Source organism: Mobula birostris, chromosome 5 (genome assembly GCF_030028105.1).
Source record: "Mobula birostris isolate sMobBir1 chromosome 5, sMobBir1.hap1, whole genome shotgun sequence".
NCBI classification, from domain to species: Eukaryota; Metazoa; Chordata; class Chondrichthyes; order Myliobatiformes; family Myliobatidae; genus Mobula; species Mobula birostris.
This window is the reverse complement of record NC_092374.1, coordinates 172,752,097-172,777,947: the sequence shown is the minus strand read 5'-3', so window position 1 is coordinate 172,777,947 and position 25,851 is coordinate 172,752,097. Positions and strand designations below refer to the sequence as shown.

Below are 25,851 nucleotides of genomic sequence, written 5' to 3'. Positions count from 1 at the left end.
AGGTCTGATGAAGGGTCGACGGGTTATTCATTTCCCTAGATGCTGGCTGACCCGCTGTGTTCCTCCAGCATTCTGAGTGTGTTGCTCCAGATTTCAAGCGTCTGCAGAATCTCTTGTGTGTATGCCACGGCGACTGTGTCGCTCGTCCCATCCGCCTGCATTTACCCCAAAGTCCTCTAAACCCTCCTGTCTATGTACTTATCCAGGTAGATTTTAGAGCTTGTTCATGTGCCAGCCTCAACCATTATGACACCACTCTGCATGAAGGAGTTGCCCCAAATGTCCCTTCAAATCTCTCACCTCTGACCTTAAACCTGTGCCCTCATTTTTTAGCACCCGCTCTCTGGGAGAATGACTACCCTCTTTCATCCTGAATTTATATGCGCCTCTGAGGTCATCCCTCAGTTACTCCGGGGTGGCGTACCGGTTACTGTAACACTGTTATAACACGGTAGACCCGGGTTCAGAGAACATGTGTGTGTGGAGTTTTGTGTGTTTTCCCTGTGGACCGTGTGGGTTTTCACCCGGTGCTCCGGTTTCCTCCCACACTCCAAAGACATACTCCTTTGTAGGTTTACTGGTCACATGGGAGCAATCGAGCGGCGTGGACTCGTTTGGTTGTTACTGTGCTGGATCACTGAATTAAAAAGTTCCGGTTCACACAACGTCTCCCTGTAGCTTCGGTCTCCAAATCCAGGCAGCATCCTGGCATTGAGTATCTCAGTATAAACACTTTAAATACATCGTAAATATCTTGGCTAAAACAGTTTAATAGCATCTCTTCTGCAACTGGGCGACCAGGATGCCTGGAATTAGTCGCACTCAATCATGGGCCCGTGGGCAGCTGCAAAAGTTAGTAAGGATCCCCAGGGAAGGGAATCCGTCACCCTTGCCGGGCCAGACCTACCTGCAGGCTCAGAGCCAACAACAAGTCACTCTCCCCTCCTCTGCTCAAGGACAATTAGCGATGGGCAATAAATTCCGGCATGTCCCGTTCAAGGTACAGATAAATAAACAAGGCGATCCACCATCTGGGCCGGATCATGTTTCCCAGGCGCTAAGGTCGCGTTGGCTTTGTGTGTCAGAGAGAGCTACAAAGCCCGAGCCTCTCCCTCCCTCCAATACATGGAGTACTCGGGGTACCACAGTGGGGACTTTGATCTGCAGCCACCTCCTCCACTCCGTGTCCCCAGGGCACCAGTCACCCTCTCCCAGAAAACAGATCCGTTGTATTTACTCCATTAAAACCCTCCCTCGTTTCGAGCACCTCCGTTAAATCTCCCCTTAATTGTCTCTGCTTTGTATACAAAAAAAATCTAACAGGAGTAAAACCGATCTTGAGCCAGCGCCTGTGCAACTTGCAGGGTTATGGTTATAGTTTTAGTTTAGGTGAAGTTAAAGAGCGGGCGGGGCAGGGGGCAATAATCCACAATAACTGTGGTGACCGGAGGGTTCCCCTCCCCACCCTCCTCTGCCTACCACTCATTTTCCTGCGAGAGGTCAATGGTCACAGAACAGCCTGGCCGAACAAACAGTTGAAAGAGGACTAAATCTCCCCCGATATCATGTTATCGGCAAGGTTCCTCTGGCAGCCAGTGACCTCCAGCGGCTGGGAAGTTTCCTCTGGAGGGCCAGTGACCTCCAGCGGCTGGGAAGTTTCCTCTGGAGGGCCAGTGACCTCCAGCGGCTGGGAAGTTTCCTCTGGAGGGCCAGTGACCTCCAGCAGCTGGGAAGTTTCCTCTGGAGGGCCAGTGACCAGCGGCTGGGAAGTTTCCTCTGGAGAGCCAGTGACCTCCAGCGGCTGGGAAGGACCTTGAGATAAGTTTCCACCCAGTAACGCAACAGGCTCTTTCACAGTTCTCAACGTTTTACAACAGGATGTTCGGGTTTCATTTTAATCCAACATCTGGTTTAAATCAAAAGGCAAAGTAGAAACACTGTTCAGCTCACTGTGGTATTAGGCTGTAGATTCCCACATCCTGTTACGGATGGGAACTGGGCAGAGACCAGCTACTCACTGCTGAAGGATCCAGCCCACCTCTGATACCCAAGGGGCAAGTAGAGGCCCCCACAGAGAGAACTCTGCCCTCTGATACCCAAGGGGCAAGTAGAGGCCCCCACAGAGTGAACGCTATCCAGGGAGCATCTTCCCTTCCCTGGGCTAGGCTGGCATTTCCTCCCCTTCTCCATTTTCTCACTCACTTTCTCACCTCCTCTTTCTCCTTACCTTTAACCTCTCCCTCCAACCTGCTTCTCCCTTCCTGGCTACATACATCCCACAGAGCTCTCCATCCCCACCCCTGCTGTTTTCTCCATTATCTTCTCCTTTTGCTTCTTCTTTTCCCCCTCCCTAACTCTCATTTCCCTCCTCTCTCCCCTTCTCCCTCTCTCTCTCCCCCCTCTCCCTCCTTCTCCCCTCTCTGTCCCTCACTTTTTTTCCTTAAGCAGGGAACCACCACACATCTCCCCTTTGCCCAGCCCACTGCTCTGTGCCTGTTTGTTAATACAGTATCAGCTCTGGTTACTCAGTAACAGCTCCACTAGTTATTCTGTAATATCGAGTTCCCTCTCCGTTAGACCATCAGACCATTAGACATAGGAGCAGAGTTAGGCCATTTGGCCCATCGAGTTGCTCTGCCATTCCAACGTGGCTGATTTATTATTCTTCTAACCCCATTTTCCTGCCTTCTCCCCATAACCTTTGACACCCTTACTAATCAAGAACCTATCAACCACCACTTTAAATAGAACCAATTATTTGGCCTCCACAGCCATCTATAGCAATGAATTCCACAGGTTGAATGCCATCTTGGCTAAAGAAATTCCTCCTTATCTCTTTGTACTCCGAGGCTAAGTCCTCTGGTCCTAGATTCCCCCACTGCAGGAACATCCTCCCCGCATTCACTCATTCTTCCCCCTCTCACCCTAAGCCCAAGCCCCTTAGTTTTGTACATTCCCTACCCTGGGTTACCACTGTTCCCACTCCCCTTACCTGCACCCCTCTTAATACTAAACATTGCTATAATCTTGTCCCTGCTTCCCCTACAGTCCAAGGAATAAAGACCTTACCCTGACAGGATAAATCCGCTTATCACCAGACCCTCTCTTGGGGCAGAACATTCTAGTAGCTTGAGTCCATGGTCTAGAATGGTGAAGACTGCGAGCAGCCGGTAGAGACCCCAGCCCACGCCCTCCCAATCCCCACTGCCACCCAGAGGGTCTGGGGCCTCTCTCCCTGCAGTGGGGAATGTGGAAGGGCCTCTACTCCCAGTGCAGACAGCAGTCAGTGGAGTTGTGAGCAAGGGTGGGGAGATGGGACAGCATTCCCCACACCCCTCTGTAATCACCCAAAACATGTAACATGTAGTGGGAGTGCGGACACCAAGGACCGTCCACTCCTTCCACCCCACCCCAACCCCATTCTCTCCCCGGGAACTAACTCGTGCCTTTGTTAGAATTCCCCACAGCCTGGCCGCACTAATTCTGTCTCCACCCGTACCCCCCCCCCAGTCTCCGAGATCTCCGCCCTCCCCCAACTCTGTCCTCCTGCAACTCCCCGGAATCCCGCCACTCCTCCGTGGCAGGCGTGTCCCTATGACCGGTCACAGGTCCCCGGGAACCCTCTCACCTCGTTTTCCAGCTCGGAGCTGCCCACGCTGACGGCTTTAATTCACCCGACCTAATGTTGCCCCACATTAACCAGGTTAACTAGAGGTGAGAAGATGATAATAGCATGGACAGCCAGCACCCTTTTCCAAGGGCAGAAATGGCTCATATAAGAGGGCATTATGTTAAGATGAATGAAGAAAAGTAAAGGGGGAATGTCGGGGGTAGGATTGTTTTCTGCAGACAGAAAGTGTTGGGTGTACTGCTGGGGTGGTGGTAGAGACACTTAAGAAACTCCTGGACAGACACATGGATGAAAAGAGCTATGTAGGAGGGAAGTGTTAGACTGAACATGGAGTAGGTTAAAAGGTCAGCACACCATTGTGGGCCAAAGGGCCTGTACTCTGCTCTATAGTTTTATGTTCTCACTGCTATAAAGCTCTCAGTAATCTGGAGCAAACTTGGTGTGACCCCCATCTCCAAGACAGCGGGTGAGAGGGTAAGCCTGCCCCATCGAGGGGGACAGCGGTCTCTGCGAAGCTCTCTGAAGGTCCCCACGGACTCAGTGGACTGTGCGACTCCCTAACAGATGCTCGGGCAGTCTGTCACTCAGTAATCCAGCCTCTTGTAAAGCAGCCAAACGGAAGTATCTGAGCGACAGGATTAAACGGTCAATTTGTAATGCGAGTTCAGTCTGGGGTCAGAGCAGTCCTCCAAGGCTGTGAGGTCGGGAGCCCTGGGAGGTCATGAGGGAAGTCCCTTGAGCTGACATGTTCAGTGGTGGGTTGATGGCTGAGTTCCCACGATGCTGCCTGTTGAAAGACTGTGTTCTCAGCCACTGCGCTCACAGCCCAGGAATGCAAAGGGACAATCTCAAGGGCAGATTAACCTCCCAGAGCCACAGCCCAGATTCCGGCGGGGTCTCCCGATGGGCCAGGCGCCTATTCCCGAACCTATTCCCTGGAACCTATTCCCGAAATCACCTGCTCTCTACTAGCTACCTGAAGATGCGGGCTTCGGCCTCCAGAGCAAGCTGAGGACGTATTCACTGTGGTCTGCTCCAATGCAAACGACGGGGCTGAGAACCGGAGCCAAATGGGAGGAGCCCCCCCCCCCCCACACTCAGTGGAAGGACGTGAAAGCAAAGGCGTCGGGAAGACAGGAGCTGGTACGACTACTCCGTCCGCCACAAAAGGCAGGGTTTCCTGGTGGCCACCCATTTTGAGACCACTCCCCACTCCCATTCCGACACGTGGCCCAAGACCTCCTCTGTTGCTATGATGAGGCCACTCTCAGGGTGGAGCAGCAACACCCTATATTCCGTCCGGGCAGCCTCCAACCTGAAGGTACAAACATCAATTTCTCTAGCTTCTGATAACTTCTCCCCCCTCCCCCTTCTCTCTTTTCCCCATTCTGGCTCCCCTCTAACCCCTTCTCCTCTCCTCCTTCCTTTTCCCCCATGGTCCACTCTTCTCTCCTCCCAGATTCCTGCTTCTTCAGTCCTTCACCTGGCACCTCCCAGCTTCCCACTGCAATCCGGCTTCACCTGTCACTTTCCATCTCATGCTCCCTTCCCCTATTCCGGCTCCTTCCCCCTTCCTTTCCAGTCCTGATGAAGGATCTCGGGCCGAGCCACTTCCATGAATGCCGCCCGACCTGCTGAGTCCCTCCAGCGTTTTGTGTGCGTTGCTCAAGACTCGTCCCCCTCCCGCGGGCACTTCCCAAAGCTGTGCAAGTGGTCTGTTTTACTTTTCTCAATGCTCTCTTTCAGCTTAAACCACTTCAAAAAGGGTTGAGAGCTATAATTTATAAACGGATATTGAATTTACGAATGATATCTAATGATAAAATTAAATGTGCTTAGGAATTGGAAGTTCAAGAGTCATTTTCAGATAATCAATGGAGTAAAATTCTTCATTTGGTTAATAACTCATCTATTTGTGCCCGTCATTCCTTGATACAGTTCAAGGTAGTGCATTGGGCCCATATGTCAAAGGATAAATTAGCAGGTAGTTTTTCCAACATCAGTCCTGTTTGTGACAGATGTAGTAGTGAGGTGGCCACTTTAACTCATATGTTTTGGTCTTGTATAAAGCTGGACAATTTTTGGAGAGATGTTTTTAAAACTTTATCAAAAGTCTTGGATCTGGACCTACCACCTAATTTACTTACGGCAATCTTTGGGATTACCCCATCAGGAGCAGGAAATATTCCTGTTTCTGCTCAATGTATGATAGCCTTTTCAACTTTATTGGCTAGGAGAGCCATTTTACTGAAGTGGAAGGATTCAAATCCACCTGCTGTCTTTTATTGGCTCTCCTCCATTACGTCCTGTTCAAGTTTAGAGAAAATAAGAAGTCGGACATTTGACACATCCTTTAAATTTGAGCAAATCTGGCGACCTTTTATTCAATATTTTCATTTGATTTGATTTATTACTCTCCCAATTTTTTTCCGAAGTTTTAGATTTGATCAGAAAGTCTTTTTTTTTGTTCATATCCTCAGAATAGACTGCCCAGTCCCTTTTTTTTTGTTTCTTTTTTTTGTATAGCGTAGTGGGGTTTTTTCCCTTCATTCAAAATTCAAAGTTTTTTCTTTCCTCTTCATGAACTGATAAAAGGAGAATTGCTGTTTTCTTTTGTATTATATATTATATACTGGCTTAACACTATGTATGATTTTGATAATGTCTATTTTGATCTCTGTATTGTTATTGATAAATATATTTGAGATAATTCTCCTCTTGTTTGTATTTATGTTCCTTTTAAATCAATAAAAAGATTAATAAAGAAAGGAAAGTTTTCTTCAGGATGGAAGGGACAGTCCAGAAAAGTGCGGCTACATTTACATGTACACAACTCAACAAACTCATATAAGCTGGGAAAACAGAGCAAATACCACCCACAGTGAGAGATCCGACCTATAGTGAGGGATCTGTCCCATAGAGATCTGCTCCACAATGTAGCAATGTACAGTGAGTACGGTGTAGTTTAACTGCCATGCACAACGTTCCTTAAGCTTTAGACAAAGAGAGCAGAGCGTTTGTGACTGCGGAGCTATACAGCGAGGCAGGGGCTGCGTTGTGTACTTACCCTTGCTCCTTTCTCTGGGAAACACTGGCATCCTGCCGAGCAGTCTCTGCCATTACAGGGTCCCAAGTACGATTTGCCACCCTGCAGAAGAAATAAAACAATGTAACTGAAGTGCGGCAAGTCAGATAAACGCCTGTGATCACCGGACCTGTGATTTACATAGCCCCTATCCACTGGCACCCCGAGTGGGTCGACTGGGGGATTTCCGAGCAGCCTTGCTCCTCGGCACGGCCAAGATGGCCATTCGTGCGTCCAGGCTGACTGCCTGCCCCTCTTCCCAGGGGTACGTGCGTGCCTCGGTGTCCTTGGAGAAGGACTATGCAGTCTCTGTGGGGGAGTCATGTGAACGGTGGTCCACACAAGAGCTCTTTTTTTGGATAATGATAACCATATCTTAATTTGAAATCATTAATAGTTTTATGGAACCCACTTATTGTGCATGTGTAAACTTTAGACTGCTTGTAAAAATAAAGTTGGCGAAGGCATATTCTGGACGCAGGAGAGTAAAGTGTAAGCTGTCGGAGGGAGAGTGGAGAGAACAGAGAGGCCGAAACTATGGGAGGGCCACACTGTGGGGGGGTGGTACTGAGGGAGGGTCACACTGTGGGAGGGGTGGTACTGAGGGAGGGTCACACTGTGGGAGGGTGGTACTGTGGAAGAGTCACACTGCGGGAGGGATGGTACTGAGGGAGGGTCACACTGCGGGAGGGGTGTTAATGAGGGAGTGTCACACTGGGAGAGTGTTAATGAGGGAGTGTCACACTGTGGGAGGGGTGTTAATGAGGAATTGTCACACTGGGGGAGGGGTGGTACTGAGGGAGTGTCACACTGCGGGAGGGGTGTTAATGAAGGAGTGTCACACTGTGGGAGGGGCATTAATGAGGGAGTGTCACACTGTGGGAGGGGTGTTGATGAGGGATTGTCACACTGTGGGAGAGTGTTAATGGGGGAGAGTTACACTGCGGGAGGGGTGGTACCGAGGGAGGGGTGTTAATGAGGGAGTGTCACACTGTGGGAGCGGTGATAATGGAGTGTCACACTGTGGGAGGGGTGGTACTGAAGGAGGGGTGTTAATGAGGGAGAAGAACCACCGAGGGATTGTACACAGTGGGAGGGGCAGTACTGAGGGTGAGTGACACTGTAGTTACGATGGAGACAGGTCTCACTGCCTGTAGATGTGTGGAGCCTCAGCAGAATTTGTTCATAAGGCAAGTAAATATTTGCAAGGCTATGGAGCAGTTGCAGTGGGTGAAAAAATGTGAGCTGGTCTGGTGGACAGGGATGGCTGGATGGCTTCCCTCTGTACTCTGATGCTTCTATATCACCGTCAGTGTCTTGGCTGGGTGGTTATGGCACAGCACCAACTGTTGTGGCCTGGGAAACCATAGTGGTGGACCGCAAGAGAACAACCATCAGTTCCGTGTGTCTCCACAAAACCCCAGCTGGTTCCCCCCAGGGAAACAAGCATTCCACCTTCCAGCCTCGTGACGTCACCTCAATCCCACACTCTCCAACTGACTCACAACCCTCCAGGGAACGCTGCTGGCTGCACTCTGTGGCTGAAACGTAAAGAATTTCCAGACCAGCATTTTGTTTAGATGTGGTCTTTGTGAGAGCACTCAGCTTCGAGTGTTTGTCAAGGGCATGCCGTCAGAGCAACATGACGAGAGCCTTTAAAACTAGACATTCCCATCATCAATATCACCTCCATGCAGGCATGCATTTCCTCAAGTGAAGCCTCCACTCGACCAGATTCACTGTGCTTATCTTTCTTATCAGCTTTTTAACTTCTTCCTGGAGCTTGGAGAAATTAGTTTCTTTGTGTAGGAAGATTATTCCCATACCAGGACATGTCGGTCTCTGGTGATTGAGACAGTCTGCGTTACTGGGGAAGGGACGTGTGTGTGTGTGTGTGTGTGTGTGTGTGTGTGTGTGTGTGTGTGTGTCTGCAGTACATGTTCATTAAAGACGGGACGTCTTTGTTACAGATCACCCATATCCGTGCTCTGTGTGCTGCACAGACTTTCACAGTGTCAGACAACCCACAGTTTTCCTTAAATGGTCACGAGATCACAGGAGCCTGCTTTCTGGGAACCCAGGTGAGAGGTCACAGACAGTATTCCGCTGGGCACAGACCAAGTTTGGGAACAAGAGAAAGAGGAAATATGGGAAATCTTGGGAATATTTAAGATTTGTCCATGCTGGTGTCTGGGGTTTAGGATGTTACATTCCATGCATGCTAAGTGCTTCCAGATTCTTGAAGCACCCTGCAGATATCTGTGGGATATTAACGATGCCTGTGCTAATTAAAGTCTGTGACATTTCTAACACCTAGCTCTCGATTGCATTTGTGGTAACAGCGTTTTTTTAAAAAAAATTAGCTTCACTTGTCACACGCACAGTCACTCACGTCATCTGTGTCCAGCGAGGTTTGCGCTGGGGGCAGCCCGTATGTGTCGCCATGCTTGCAGTGCCAACATAGCATGCCCACACCTCTCCAACCCCTAACCGTACGCACTTGGAATGTGTGGGGACCCTGTGGACGTCACAGGGAGAACGTACAAACTCCTAACAGACAGTGGCAGGAGTTGAACCCCGATCGATTTTACAGCTGACACCGTAAAGTGTGGCATGAACTGCTACACTACCGTTTTGTTTCACTGCTTGTGCATAGATCACACAGGCAGTGAAGAAAGGAACATTCCTGCAACTAATCTGTTAACAGCCCCCAGCGTTTCCATATTTGAAATGCAATTATTCATTGAACTGTAATGACTGTTGTCAACATACTGTCCATAACCTTTTTTTTCTTTTAAGGACAGCAAGTCTATTGACATCGTGGCTCCATACACAAAGTGCTTTTGATAACCAATAAAGCCAAAATCTGACAGAGCAAGCAGTGAGAATGGCTTTCTGTTACTGTAACAGACTCTCCTTTATTCTGATACGTTAGAAATCAAAGGGAGGGAGGAAGAGAGAACACTCTCAAGCTTCCTCAACCCCTCTCTCACAATCAGATGAGTTCAATATGTTATTTCCAAAACACCACCATTAATCTTCAGCCCTGAGGATGCAAGGAAGAGGCGCGTGCAAGCGACTGAGACCCTAATTGTTGGGGAAGATCGAAAGCAGCAGGGCTCCTTCCTCCGCTAAAGCCCGGTGGGGCCCCTGCAGAGACGGCCTTGTATTTCAGGGGGCTGGGGAACAGCGGATCCACAGGGCCTCAATGTGGGTCCAGCACCAATCAAATACAGAACCCAGGTGAGGTTCCCTTCCCCAGAGTGGGGGAATGGGGACTTCCCTCCCGCAGGGTGTGGGGCTGAGGAGCAGGGCTGGGGTTTAAGGTGAGCACACAGACACAGGGGACCCAAGGAGCTGCCCATGGAAGGGAACCAAGCTGCCCTGCCTCCCGGCCCAGCTGTGATCCGTGTTAGCCTCACAGCGGAGACCCAGAAGCAACATATTTCATCTCTTGTTCTCACTGTCTGGAATCAATTGCAGTCTGACCATGAAAGGAGATGCATGCGCACAGCCAACATCTTGAGAGTTACGTCGATCTGGAAGCCTTGTCCAGATGTGCGACCAATCAGAACAGAACTCCTCCACTAAATATTTACATCTTTAATACATTCTTTCCTTGCCGGGATCTCTGTCAGCTTCAGCTTGACACAAGCCCACAGACCTGACCCACGAAAGCTGGTGGCTGAAAGCAATTACTAATCACCTGGTCTCATTTGTCAGGGCATGCTGAACGTGCTGAATTTCTCTGCCCTAGGAGACGGAACAGCCCCAAACCATCACTGCACACATACGACCCCCTCTCACAGTGTACAATCTCGGAAAGGATCTCGATGCACAGGAGATTCATACCCCTGCAGGAAGAAACGATTTGCCACAGGGTTAGGGAATGCTGTTTTCCCTTGGTAGCCAACCAGACAAAGCAGAGTCCCAGACAGGGTGTTTGGTGAAAGGGACCTAGTGTTTGGTGGCAGGGTCATCAGGGAAGAGAGCACTCCTTAAAGCACATCTAGTTCAGATAAGAGAAAAAGGGTAATTTAGAAAGAAAACAACACAAAGCAAGAATATTCTAAAAAGATAATAAATAACATTAAACATGATTCAGGTACCTACGATCAGGGTTTTAAAAAGGCAATGAGGAAGCTGTAGATGCTTCACCTGAGATTTTACAGCAATTCCCAATCAAGGACACATGAAAATGGGAGGAGCAGGCTATTCAACCCCTCAAGCCTGCCCTTCTCATTCAATGTGACCGTGGCTGAAAAATGCTGGCCTCAACTCCTCTTCAGTTCCAGTTCCTCATGACCCTCAATTCTTCCATCTATTAATTATTTACAGCTTCACTGTACATATATCCAATAATCTGGCCCCCCACCAATCTGAGGCGCAGAGAATTCCAGAGATTCACAACACCCCCTCCCCCCACAAGAAGGAATTTCCATTCACCTCAGTTTTAAATGAATGGCACTTTATCTTGTAACTATGTAAGTATGTCCCCTTGCTTGTGCCTCTCCCATTAGTGACATCATCTGTGTCAGATGTTCGAATAAAGTCATCTCTCATTCTTTTAAATTTAAAGGAGTTCAGATCTTTCAGACTAGCACAGGAATTCGTTAATCCAGGGGAGAGGGGAGAGAGAAAGAAAGAGAAAAACATAACATACTAGCACAGTATAGGTCCACAATGTTGTATCGATCTTTTAATCTACTCTAAAATCAATATAACCCTTCCTTCCTATATAGCCCTGCATTTTTTTTTTATCATTTACGTGACTATCTAAGAATTTCATAAATGTCCCTAATCTATCTGCTGCTACCACCACCCCCGGCAGCATGTTCCACGTGCCTACCACTCTCTGCGTAAAAGAATTTACCTCTGACATCTCCCCTATACTTTCCTCCAATCACCCAAAAGTTATGGCCCCTTGTATCAGCCATTTGTCCCCTGGGAAAAAAAGTCTCTGCCAATTCATTTGATCTATACCTCTTATCATCTTGTACACCTCTGTCAAGCCACCTTGACGGGTCACTTGGCTGTCCCTCTCCTCCCTGCAAACAGGCAGAGGAGTGGATACAGGATTGCTTCGAGTCAGTGGACAGGGCCGTGTTAAAGCGCTCAGCTAGGGGTCTGAATGAATGCATCATGGTTGTAAAAAAGGCATCCGTTAGTCTTGCGAGACCATGGATGTACAGTGCTTATAAAAAGTATCCCCCCACCCCCCCAGAAGTTTTCATGTTTTATTGTTTTATAACAGTGAATCACAGTAGATCTAATTTGGCGTTTTTGATACTGACCAATAGAAAAATAATCTTTTGTGTCAAAATGAAATCAGATCTCTACAAAGTTATCTTAATTAGTTACAAATATAAAACACAAAATACTTGATTGCATAAGTACTCACTCCCTTTAAGTCAGTATTTAGTAGATGCACCTTTGTCATCAATTACAGCCTTGAGTCTGTGTGGATAGGTCTCTATCAGCTTTGCACATCTGGACAGGGCAATTCTCCCCCATTCATCTTTACGAAACTGCTCACGCTCTGAGAGACTGCAAGGGGATCATGAGTGAACGGCCCTTTTCAAATCCAGCCAAATTCTCAATTGGATTGAGGTCTGGACTCTGTCTTGGCCAGTCCAGGACATTAACTTTGTTGTTTTTAAGTCACTCCTGTTTAGGCTTTATGTTTATGTTCATTGTCTTGCCGGAAAACAATTCTTCCAAGTCGCAGTTCTCTTGCAGACTGCATCAGGGTTTCCTCCAGGATTTCCCTGTATTTTGCTGTATTCATTTTACCCTCTACCTTCACAAGCCTTCCAGGACCTGCTGCAGTGAAGAACCCCACAGCATGGTGCAGCCACCACCACGCTTCACGGCAGGGATGGTGCGTTTTTGCTGAGGTTGGGTATTTGGCTTATGCCAAACATACCGTTTAGTCTGATGGCCAAAAAGCTCAATTTTGGTTTCATCAGACCGTAGAACCTTCTTCCAGCTGACTTCAGAGTCTCCCACATGCCTTTTTGCAAACTCTAGCCAAGATTTCATGTGAGTTCCTTTCAACACTCTCTTTGCCACTCTCCCATAAAACTCCGACTGGTAAAGCACACGAACAACAGTTATTGTATGCACAGTCTCTCCCATCTCAGCCACTGAATCTTATAACTCCATCAGAATTGGTCTTTTGGTGGCCTTCCTCACTAGTCCACTTCTTGCATGGTCACTCAGTATTTGAGTGTAATCTGCCTGGAGCCAGTGTAAATCTGCTTGCTCTAGGCAGATTTACAGCCATATTCTTTCCATTTCTTGATGATTAAGTTAACTGTACTCCAAGGGATAGTCAGTGACTCTGAAATTTTCTTGTATCCATCTCCTGACTTGTGCTTTTCAATAACCTTTTTGCAGAGTTGCTTGGAGTGTTCTTTTGTCTTCATGGTGTAGTTTTTGCCAGGATACTAACTCACTAGCAGTTGGACCTTCCAAATATGGGTGCATTTTTACTACAATCAATTGAAACAACTGCACGCAGGTCTCCAAAAACAGATCTCATTTTAACTAATTATGTGACTTCTAAAACTGGCTGAACTAGTGATGACTTGATGTGTCATAATAAAGGGTGGTGAATACTTATGCAATCAGTAGAGATCTGTAAAGTGTCTTTTTCTATTCATCAGAGTCAAAAAAAGCCAAATTAAATACACTGTGATTCACTGTTGTAAAACAATAAAACATGAAAACTTCCGGGGGGTGGGGGGGAATACTTTTTATAAGCACAGTACAACTATGGCGTATTCATTCCCCTAGATGAGTGCTTTAACACAGCCCTGTCCACTGTTTTTCCCAATCAGAAGCCCTGGATGAACCGAGATTCAAAATCTGCTGAGAGCCAGTTCAGAGGCACTCAAGTCTGGTGACCAGGGAATTTACAACAGATCTAGGCATGATCTCCAGAAAGCCATCTTTCAGGCTAAGTGGAAATTTCACACCAATCTTGAATCAACGAAGGATGCTTGACAGTGGTGGCAGGGCTTCAATACTATCACATCTTATAGAGTTAAATCAAGCAACAGAATCAACAACAAAGCTTCACTTCTGGGTGAGTTCAATGCCTTCTATGCTCACTTTGACCATCAAAACCTGGGGGGGCCATCACGAACTCCCACATCCCCTGATGATTCTATGATCTCAGTCTCTGAAACTGATGTGCAAGCTGCCTTCAGTTGGACAAACCCACAAAAAGCATTCAGCCTGGACCTAACCATGTACTAAAGACCTATGCTGATCAGCTGGCTGTTGTGTTCACTGAGATCTTTAACTCCTTGCTTCAGCAGTGTGTGGTACCCATAAGACCATAAGATATAGGAGCAGAAATGGGCCATTCCGCCCATCGAGTGTGTTCTGCCATTCAATCATGGGCTGATCTAATTCTTCCAGTCATCCCCACTTCCCTGCATTCACCTCATACCCTTTGATGCCCTGGCTAATCAAGAACCTATCTATCTCTGCCTTAGATGCCACCCAATGACTTGGCCTCCACAGCAGCTCGTGGCAACAAGTTCCACAGATTTACCACCCTCTGACTAAAGTAATTTCTCCGCATTTCTGTTCTAAATGGACGTCCTTCAATCCTGAAGTCGTGCCCTCTTGACCTAGACCCCCCTACCATGGGAAATAACTTTGCCATATCTAATCTGTTCAAGCCTCTTGACATTCGGAATGTTTCTATGAGATCACCACCCCCCCCCATTCTCCTGAACTCCAGGGAATACAGCCCAAGAGGCTGCCAGATGTTCCTCATATGGTAACCCTTTCATTCCTGGAATCATTCTCGTGAATCTTCTCTGAACCCTCTCCAATGTCAGTATATCCTTTTAAAATAAGGACCTCAAAACTGTGCACAACTACCCACCAGTTTCAAGCAGACTTCAATTATAATGGTGCCCAAGAGTAAGGGGACTTGCCTCAATGACAATTGCCCAATAGCACTTACATCCACAGTGAAGAATTGTTTTGAGAGTTGGTGATGAAACATAACTACTCCTGCCTAACCAGAAACTTGGATCCTCTCCAATTTGCCTACAGGAGCAGCAGGTCCATGTAGAGGCCAACTCACTGGCTCTTCACTCAACCTGCAACATCTGAACAGCAAAGATGCGTACATCAGGATGATCTTAATCGACCACAGCTCAGCATTTAATACCAAAAACCCATCAAGACTAATCAATAAGCTTCAAGACCTTGAACTCAATACCTCCTTGTGCAACTGGATACTGGATTACTCACTTGTAGTCCCCACTGTTCAGCTTGGCAACAACATCTCCTCCACGATCTCCATCAGCACAGGTGCATCACAGGGCTTAGAGCTTAAGTGTAAAGCTCTACTTGCTTTACACTTAAGACTGCGGCTAAACACTGCTCCAATGCCATATATACAGGTTTGTTGATCACACCACTGCCCTGGGACAAATCAAAGGTGTGATTAATCAGCATATAGGAGGAAGAATGAAGATCTGGCTGAGTGGTGCCACATCAACAACCTCTCACTCAATGTCAGCAGGTCCAAGGAACTGATTATAGACTTCAGGAGAAGGAAACCAGAGGTCCATGAGCTGCCTCATGGGAGGGTCAGATGTGGGGAGCATTAGCAACTTTAAACTCCTAGATGTTACTATTTCAGAAGACCTGTCCTAGGCCCAGCAGATAAATGCAAGTATGAGAAAAGCACGGCAGTACCTTAAGAGTTTGTGGCGATTCAGCATGACATCTAAAACTTTGACGAGCTTCCATGGATGCTTAGTGGAGAGTATATTAACTGGCTGCATCACGGTCTGGTATGGAAACACTAATTGCCTTGAATGGAAAATCCTACAAAAAGCAGTGGATAAGGCCCAGTCCATCACAGGTAAGGCCCTCCCAACCCTTGAGCACATCTACATGAAACGCTGTCACAGGAAAGCAGTATCAATCATCAGAGACCCCCACCGCCCAGTTCATGGTCCCTTCCCACTGCTGCCATCAGGTAGAAGATACAAGAGGTTCAGGCATCACCAGGTTCAAGAACAGTTACTACCCCTCAACCATCAAGCTCTTGAACAAAGGAGGATAACTTTACTCAGATTTACTTGGCCCCATCATTGAATTGTTCCCACAACCAATAGGCTCACTTTCAATGGCTCTTCGTCTCATGTTTTCGATATTTATTGCTTATTTATTTATGCTAGTGTTTCTTCCTTTTTTCATTTGCTGTCTTCTTTGCAGTTTGTTGTCTTCTGCACCCTGGGTGAACACCCTCGTTGGTGTGGTCCTTCATTGGTTCTATAGAGTTATTGAGTATGCCCACAAGAAAATGAATTTCAGGGTTATATATGGTGATGTATATGTACTTTTATAATAAAGTAACTTTGAACTTCAAACTTCATCCTCCTTCGCTCCAAAGAGAAAAGGCCTAGCTTGCTGCACGCATCCTCATAAAACATGCTGTCTAATCCAGACAGCATCCTGGTGTTAAAGTTCAAAGAGGTCCTGAAGAGAGAACTAGGCGGAAAGCTGAAAATCAAGGATTATTGGATAGTAATAACCTCTGGATTGCTGCGTGTGCCAGCGAGGGTAAGAATGGGATGATTTGACAGATGAACGCGTGGCTGAAGAATTTCTGCAGGGGTGAGGGCTCATATTTCTGAACCATTGGGATCTGTTCTGGGGAAGGTACGACCTTTGCAAAAAGGATGGACTACACCTAAACAAGTGTGATCAGTATCTTTGTAGGCAGGTTTGCTCGAGCTTTTGGGGGTGGGGGGGTTCAGCTAATTTTGCTGGCAGATGGGAACCAGAGTGACAGAGCTGAGGATAGGGCAGCTGGTATACAGATGCAGTGTGTAGTGAGACTGTGAGGAAGGACAGACAGATGACATGGCAAAATTGCAGCCAGTAAGATAAGCTAAAGTGTAACGGGGGCCAAAATAGAAAAAAAAAAGGTGATGAATACAGGACTGAAGATGTTATACTTGAATACACACAGTACATGGAATAAGGTAGTGCAGTTACAGATTGGCAGGTATGACAATGTGGACATCACTGAGTCGTAACTGAAAGAAGATCATAGTTGGGAGCTTAACATCCAAGGATACACATTGTATCAAAAGGATACAAGGGCTGGGGTGGCTCTGTTGGTAAAAAATGTAATCAAATCCTTAGAAAGAAACGACATTGGATCGGAAAATGTAGAATTCTTGTGGGTAGAGTTAAGAAACTGCAAGGGTAAAAATACCCTGATGAGAGTTATATACAGGTCTCCGAACAGTAGCTGACCGAAGTTGATTGGAAGAGGACACTAGCAGGGCTGACAGCAGAACAGCAATAGCTGGAGTTTCTGGGGGCAATTCGGAAGGTGCAGGATAGATACATACCAAAGATGAAGAAGAATTCTAAAGGCAGGATGACGCAACTGTGGCTGACAAGGGAAGTAAAAGACGGCATAAAAGCAAAAGAGGGTATATAATATAGCAAAAATTAGTGGAAAGATAGAGTATTGGGAAGCTTTTAAAGACCAACAGAAACAATGTTAGCCAATAATATAAAAGAGGAAATGAAAAGTTTTTTCAGATATATAAAGAGTAAAAGAGAGGCAAGAGTAGAAGTTGGACCATTGGAAAGTGACGTTGGAGAGGTTGTAATGGAGGGGGGAGGAGAAGAAATGGCAGAGGAACTTAATAATTATTTTGCGACTGTATTCACTGTGATAGGCTCTAGCAGAGTACCAGAAATGTGAATGTGTCGGGGGGCAGAAAGTAGTATGTTTGCTATTTCTAAGGAGAAGGAGCTTGGGAAGCTGAAGAGCCTGAAGGTAGATAAGTCACCTGGACAAGGTGGGCTGCACAAGAGATAGCTGAAGAGATTGTGGAGGATTTAGCAGTGATTTTTCCATGTACCACTAGATTCTGGAATGGTTCTGGAGGAATGGAAAACTGCAAATGTGACTCCACTCTTCAAGAAGGGAGGGAGGCAGAAGAAAGGAAATTATGGGCCAGTTAGCTGGACTCTGGTGGTTGGGAAGATGTTGGAGTCTATTATTAACAGGATACTTGGGGGTGCGTGACAAAGCCAGCATGGTTTCCCTAATGTGAAAGCTTGCCTGACAAATCTGTTGGAATTCTTTGAGGAAATAACAGGCGGGATAGACAAAGGAGAGTCGGTTGTTTATTTGGATTTTCAGAAAGCCTTTGACAAGGTGCTGCACATGAGGCTGCTTAACAAGTTAACAGATATTAGCATGGATAACAGATCGGCTGACTGGCAGGAGGTAAGGAGTGGGAATAAAGGAGGCCTTTACAGATTGGCTGCCAGTGACTATTGGCGTGCCGGGGTTGGTGTTGGGACTGCTCCTTTTCAGACTATATCTCAATGATTTTGATGATGGGAATTGAAGATTTTGTGGCCAAGTTTTTGGATTATATCAGGCTGGTAGCGTTGAGTAAGCAGGGTGTCTGCAGAAGGACTTAGAGACATTAGGAGAATGGGCAAAGATGGAATGTAGTGTAGGGAAATGCATAGTCATGCACTTTGGTAGAAGAAATAAAGGCTAAATTACAAGAAAATTTAAAAATCTAAAAGAGACTTGGAAATCCTCGTGCAGGATTCCATAAAGGTTAACTTGCAGACTGAGCCAGCGGTAGGGTACACACATGTAATGCTGGCACTTATTTCAAGAGGACTAGCGTACAAAAATAAGAATGTAATGCTGAGGCTTTATAAGGCATTGGTGTACTGCTTGCAGTGTTGTGGACAGTCTTGGGCCTCTTATCAAAGAAAACATGTGCTGGCATTGGAGAGGGTCCAGAAGAGGTTCACAAGAATGATCCCAGGAATGAAACAGTTAACATATGAGAAGCGTTTTTTGCTTCTGGGCCTGTACCAGAGGAAGTTCAGAAGAATGAGGTGGGGGGGGTGGGGTCTTATTGAAACCCATCGAATTTTGAAAGGCCTAGATAGAGTGGCTGTGAAGAGGATGTTTCCTATTGTGGGGGAGTCTAGGACCAGAGGGTGCAGTCTCAGAAATGGGGGTAGATGAAAGGAGGGGGAGGGAGGAAGGGGGGGGTGAGGGGGAGAAGGGGGGGAGAGAGGAGGAAGGGGAGAGAAGGGGTGAGGAGGGGAAGGTTAAGGAGATTGGAGAGAGTGGTAGAAGGAGAGGGTAGGGCAGAGCAGGGAGAGAGAGAGAGAATGATAAAGAGGGAGAAGGAATTGATGGGCTGTGGGGCAGGCATGTGTTGTGAAAATACTGGAATCTATAATTAAAGACAGATTGAGTGCATAACTACATGGAGCTGATTAGTCAGGCGGTATGGGTTTGTGGAGGGCAGGTCATGCTTAATGGATCCAAATGAAATTTTTGAGAAAGTTACTAAAATTGTAAACAGGGGAATTTCTCTGACATTCTTCAGTTTGACGTAAGAGCGGGTAACTAAATTTACTGCAGGAAACAGCTTCTTTTTAAAGGAGAAACAATGTAAAATAATCTTGCACATTTTATTAAAGTAAAATAAGGTTAATATAAGTTAGAATTTGTGACGAGCAATGTGTGGTCTCAAGCTAATGGGAACCAAGTGCCATCTAACCAAGGTACAAGCATGCTGGAATCCAGCTCTAGTCTGGTCTAATCCATCGATTCTGGTGTAATTCTGTTCTTGCACAATGTGTTTAGTATATCCGAGTCCCAGACTATTGTTTGCAAGGGACTGACTGATTAGTGTCTCCTCTCTAAAACGGTCAGTAAAAATAGTTCTAAATTATACAAGGTTACTGTATACTGTAAAGACTGGTTCTCACAACTTGCCGTTCTGTTTTATGTTTTACAGAGGAAACAGCACGAAGACTGTTCCATAGATCTGAGCTTCCCTGTCACTGATCTGAAGTACAGCCTCTGTGCTACTGATGGATCGGCGAGCCTCATGATTTGCCCACAGTCACCCAAATCCTGTTGGGAGGCTGCCCCTATCCCATGCTAGTTGCCAATAAACCCACTTTACAGATCTATCCAGGGACCGTGACACAGAATCTGCTCCCCCACCCCCAGCCCTGCAGGGAACTGCATAGAATTACCAACAGAAACACTTTTATCTCATGCAGCTTTTTCAAGTTCAAAAGCTCAAGGTAAATTTATTATCAAAGTACATATACTGTACATCATTGTACACAGCCCTGAGATTCATTTTCTTGCAGGCATACTCAATAAATCCAATAACCACAGGGGAATCATTGAAAGACTGTGCCAACAGGATGGACAGTCAGTGTGCAAAAGGCAACAAACTGCACAAATACAAAAATAAAAAAAATTATATTTGGGTGGCGGGGTGGAGATACGTCTCTGCCAAAAGAGGTGTAAGGAGCTTCTTCCCTCCGCTAGCCTGTGGGTCACCATCGGGCAAAGTGCAACACCTGCTCAGACCCCCTATCAGTGTTGCGTGAAGCCAAATCACAAGTCCTGGTTATGTGACCACTGGAGCCAGGCAGACAATCTCTGAAGAGTATTGATAATGGCTTGGGTCACCTGTTTTGTAAGGACACTGCCCATAAAAAGGCAATGCCAAACCACTTCTGTAGAAAAGTCTTGGACATAGATAAGACCATGATCGCCAGCAAGATTGGGTGGTATGTATGTGTATTTTTCCATCAATCTCGGGTCCTCTCCCAGAGGCCTGGGAGGTTGAGGGTCTGGCATAGTATCCTTGCTGTTCCCAGTATTGTGCTCTTCTGGACCGAGATCTGAGATGTGGTTCCCGGGATTTGTTGGAGCCACTCCACCAGTCCAGGTGTCCCAGCTCCGAATGCTCCTATCACCACTGGGATTACTCTGGCTTTAACCTTCAACATCCTTTCTGTCTGCCCTTTCAAGCCCTGGTATTTCTCCAGCTTCTCATATTCTTTCTCCTTCATGCTACTGTCAGTCAGGACTTGCACATCTATTACTACTGCTTTCTCCTTTTCCTTGTCCAGTATTACTCTGTCTGGTTGGTTGGTTGGCCAGTACCTGCTCAACAGTCTCTATTTGGAAGGCAGTAGAGAATGACAGAGCTAAGATCCTGAGGGACATCCAAATACAGACCATTACTATTTATATATCTATATAGATAGATAGCAAATTTGACTTTGCTCACAAGACCAGTATTTATTGCTCCTCCCTAATGAAGAAGCTGGGGGTGAACCCTTCCTTGATGAAAGTACTCCGACAGTTCGATAGACTCTAACCCATGGAGCTCCATCTGCACTGGCGATTGTGCATTTCCAAATCAGGATGGGGTGTGATTTGGAGGGGAACCGTCAGGTGGTGGTGTATCAGGATGTGGTGTGATTCGGAGGGGAGGGGAACCATCAGGTGGTGGTGTATCAGGATGGGGTGTGATTTGGAGGGGGACTGTCAGGTGGCGGTGTATCGGGATGGGGTGTGATTCGGAGGGGAACCGTCAGGTGGCGGTGTATTGGGATGGGGTGTGATTCGGAGGGGAACCTTCAGGTGGCGGTGTATCGGGATGGGGTGTGTTTCGGAGGGGAACCGTCAGGTGGTGGTGTATCGGGATGGGGTGTGATTCGGAGGGGAACCGTCAGGTGGTGGTGTATCAGGATGGGGTGTGATTCGGAGGGGAGGGGAACCATCAGCTGGTGGTGTATCTGTGTACTTGCTGTCTTTGTACTCGGTGAAGAGGTCTCCGGTTTGGGAAGATCTGGCAGAGCAGCCTGGGCAGGTAAGCATGGAGCATTTTGTAGATGGCCACACTGTAGCCACTGTTGGATGTCGGCTAAGGGATGGAATGTCTTCCGTGGTAAATGAACTATCTGTCAAAAGGACTGCCTTTATTCTGGCCGACATCAAGCTTCCTTGGAGTTGCTGCAGCAACACTCCATCACAGATGCTACATCTGTTGCCTCCATGTTGCTCCACGGTTCTAGATGATGAAAAGCCTGGGGGAGGGGGTAGCAAAAGGAGAGTCACTCATTCGTGAAAACCGGAAATCTGAAACTGTCTTACAGACAAACTACTTGTGTGGTTGGTCTATCTGAGCGTCTGGTCACTGGTGACACCCAACGTGTTGAAGGTGGGCTTCAGCAATACAATTGAATGGGTAGATGTTTTTAATTTTACTTTATTTAGAGATACAGTACAGTAACAGGCCCAACGAACCCAGACTGCCCAGTTACACCCTTGTGACCAGTTAACCTACTAACCCAAATGTTTTTGGAATGTGCAGCACCTGGAAGAGATTCACATGGTTACAAGGGAAAACGTACAAACTCCTTATGGACAGCTGTAGAATTTAACCCATTCACCAGCACTTCAATTCGCTCTACCGTAGCCCAGTGGTTAGCGGTTACAATAACAACTGCTCTATGGTGCCACCATGTACTGTGTTTAAACTTTCTCTCTGGAGGCGTTCACTGCCTGGCAGCTTTGTGGCACCAACGCCCAAGCCTGAGGTTGTGCTGTACGCAGGTTTCGTTTGCTGAGGGGTTGTGAGAAGAATAGGACATTGTGCATTCGTCAGCAGATGCCTCCATTCCTAAGCTTACACTGGTCAAAGGAGAGACACTGAAGATGACCAGGTGCAGGATACAGTACTGGAGATTTCCTGAATGTCCTGGGGCTGGGAGATTGATCTCCTTCAGCCACAACCTCTTTGTGTAAGGTGCGACTTCAATCCCCAACGCGCTCTCCCCTCACTGCAGACTGACCTCTGTGCACAAGGGCACCTTGATACCACAACCAAAACAGAAATATTCGAGAAACTCAGGCAGTGTTGGAATGGAGAGAAACAGACAAAGTAAGTCTTCATCAGACTGAGAGAACAGTGGAGAAATGGGGACGGGGGTTGGGGGTAGAACAGAGTGAGCATCCACAACAGGGCACAGGCCAATGCCGTCAAGATAATTACCTCAAAAACTCTCATATGGACACATATTTAAAAAAAAAGAAACTACCAAACAAATCCAGCATTAAATCCCAGAAGCTGCAGCATGCCCAGACAAGATGAGCTGCTGCTTTTTAACCTTGCATTGGGCATTAGTCAGTCTTGATGTGTTTTCTCTTCTATATCTAACTGTTGATTTCTAAAGTAGTTGTTACTGTGGCATCTTTGCTCTTTGCTCAGATGTTACCTCTTTCTGCAACCTAAGGCGTGCCTGATTCCTCACTCTTCCAGTTACAATGGGAGGTCCTCCAGCTGAAACATCAGCTTGGCTCCTCCCTGCAGTTGTTGCCTGATCCACTCAGTATTTCCAGCATTTTTTTTTGCTTTTTGTTCTTATTTCCTGCAGATGTCACGGGTCGCTTTTTGATGCCAAACCTGACCGCATACTGGTCTACTCTCACCTCACCTCAGGAATGTTCAGACCAAAGCATCAACGGGGTCTGCAGCTAATCGGTCCTGGTGAAACCCAACCTGCCGTTGGTGTGGTTTGGAACTGCGCCAAACAGCGTAGTTCGGTGGTGCAGGTCCACTGCACAAAACCTGGGGCATTGCCACATCCCATAACCTTTGCTGTGTCCCATGCCCTCAGTTTAGTTCTTGGTATCACAGCTGGAGTCTGACTGCTTTGGGAATGGGACCTCAGGAGGGACCTGGCCAAAGGTGTCTTCAGCCAAGTCACTGGCACTCACACACTGCGTCCCACCATCACCAGTGGGGATGTTCCTGAGGCCTCCTCCTGTCAGGACCTTGTCCACCATTCACAAGTAGGTGTGTCAGACATCAGAGCTTTGACTCAATCCACTGATCATTTGTTCAGTTTACTGTGTCCACTGCAAACTGTTTCTACACTGGAATTCCTGAACTTCAGTCTTACCAGCCTGATACCTCAGTCCATGGGCTCCCAGCATGTCCATTTGCACAGAGCCCCTCTCCCTGCTGGTGTTCCTGTTCCACACAGATCTCCTCCCGACCTCTCCCCCCTTACCTCCCTCATCCATACTCTCTCCCTTTTTTTTTTGAATCAACTTCCCCTTCAACTCATTACCTCCAACCCTCCCGATGGAAGGGAAGTCCCATTTCCTAGGACCAGAGGGCACAGCCTCAGAACAGAGGGATGTCCCTTTAAAACAGAGATGAAGAGGGATTTCTATAGCCAGAGGGTAGTGAATCTGTGGAATTCGTTGCCACAAAAGGCTGTGGAGGCTAGGTCATTGGGTGCATTAATGCGAAGTCTGACAGGTTCTTGATTAGTGAGCGTGACAAGGGTTACAGGAAGGAGGCAGGAGAGGGATAATAAATCATGATGGAATGGTGGAGAAGGCTTGATGGACCGAATAGCCAAATCCGCTCCTATGTCTTATGGAGGGGCTTCCTCCCTTTTATGTTTCCTGACTGGCTTTATAAATGACATTCTCATATTGATGAATGGCTCTGGTCTTCCCCACAAATGGAAATATTTTCCCTCTGTAACCGGTCAGTTCCTTTCACAATTACCTCAGGACACCACCCTGCTGTTCTCCAGAGGACAGACCCAGCTGCCTCTGCCTTTCCCAGCAGTTAGAACCGCACTGTCTAGTGAACTTTGACATTTTTCCTTGTGTTTCCACATCCTTTTCCGTACAGCTGAGACCGGAACATTGTACAATGCTCTAATTGTGGTCTGACTGAGGCTTTATGTCTTTAACATAACTTGAATTATTCTTGGGCAGTCCCCCGGGATGGAGGATGACTTGTTTCTTTCACGGTTCTGTGGGACTTGCAGCCTCTTCCACCGGCAGGGCTGGTAGTGCCCGGCAGGCAGTGGCCGGGGCGAAGGGCAGGGGTAGGGGTGGTGGGTGCTCTGGGCCTCTTTAGCCATTTGTACGTGTGACGAGTGTGCTCTCCTCTGGGACACTCGAGGGGCTCAGTGCCTTCCCAGGTGTCCCTCCTCCACTCTGAGCAGGTCATGTGGCTCAGCCACTGAGTGTGGTCAGAGACCCACTCCTGTTAGCGCCGTGTGGGGACAAAACATACTCTACCCTACTGAGTTGTTTGAATTATATCACTCCAGGAGTAAACACCAGGGATTTATTTATACATTATAGGATGCACTCACCCTGTGTTATACATCTGGTTATTATTACTGTATGGGGTCTGTAACCCACTACTGTTCAGTTACTTCCTCGTTAAGAGTCAGCCCCTCTGTCCCAGTGAGGTGTCTGCTCCAGACAGGGAGCTGACTGCATCAGGTCCATGAATTATTGGTGAATCAGTTTCACTCTCCTCCTGCCCTGAGGTTCACCGCTATCGGTGGATTTCTGACCGAAAACTGTAGCTGTCACCAACCTCAGGACTGACACAGTGCAGCAGCTGTTGAGCTGCCAAATACCCAGGGAGAGCTGGGACTCTGATGGGATTATCCCTGTACTGGTATAGATAGAACAGTGGCCTTGTACCCCGTTTGACTGCGAGCGGGCTCAATCCTTGCTGCCACAGCCTGTCTTGAGTCGCAGTCACCAGCTCTGACGGGTGCCAACCAGGTGCTTTTATCTCACGATCTCCTGCACTATGCAAAGTCCTGATTCCTGATCCATTGGAATATAAAGAGACCGTGGTGAATCTCTGGACTTCTCTGCCTGTGAGCCTGAATCACTGATCAAAGTTCATTTATTATCAGAGTACATAAAGTCACCACATGCAACCCTGAGATTCTTTTTCTGTGGGCAAAAGTAGTAAATCTATAGAAAAGTAACTGTAAACAGGATCTGTAAACTGTAAACAAACTGTGCAAATTCAGATAATAAATACATAGCAATAAATAACAAGCATGAAATAACAAGATAAAGGAGTGTAATTTTTTTCAAGAGCGTGATGGTTGAGAGGTAGTAACTGTTCTTTAACTTGGAGGTGTGAGTCCTGAGGCACCTGTATCTTCTACCTGATGACAGCAGTGAGAAAAGAACATGGCCTGGGTGGTGAGGATCTTTGATGATGGATGCTGCTTTTCTATGGCAACGTTTCATGTAGATGTGCTCAATGGCTGGTTGGGTTTTACCTGTGATACACTAGGCCGAATCCACTACCTTTCGTAGGATTTTCTACTCAAAGGCATTGGCATTTCTATACCAGGCCATAATGTAGCCAGTCAGCAAACTTTCCACCACACATCTATGGAAGTTTTCCGAAGTTTTTGATGTCATGCCGAA

At 47.1% G+C, this 25,851-nt stretch overlaps 1 protein-coding gene across 2 annotated transcripts in view; it reads right to left on the bottom strand.

Annotated features, from left to right (window-relative positions):
* LOC140198044 (uncharacterized) overlaps positions 1 to 25,851 on the bottom strand; it is a 176,829-nt gene that overhangs the window by 130,175 nt on the left and 20,803 nt on the right. For both annotated transcript variants that reach the window (XM_072258884.1, XM_072258885.1), the window contains exon 4: positions 6,699 to 6,779. In XM_072258884.1, coding sequence (XP_072114985.1) covers positions 6,699 to 6,779 — 81 coding nt within the window. The remainder of the gene's footprint in view (positions 1 to 6,698; positions 6,780 to 25,851) is intronic.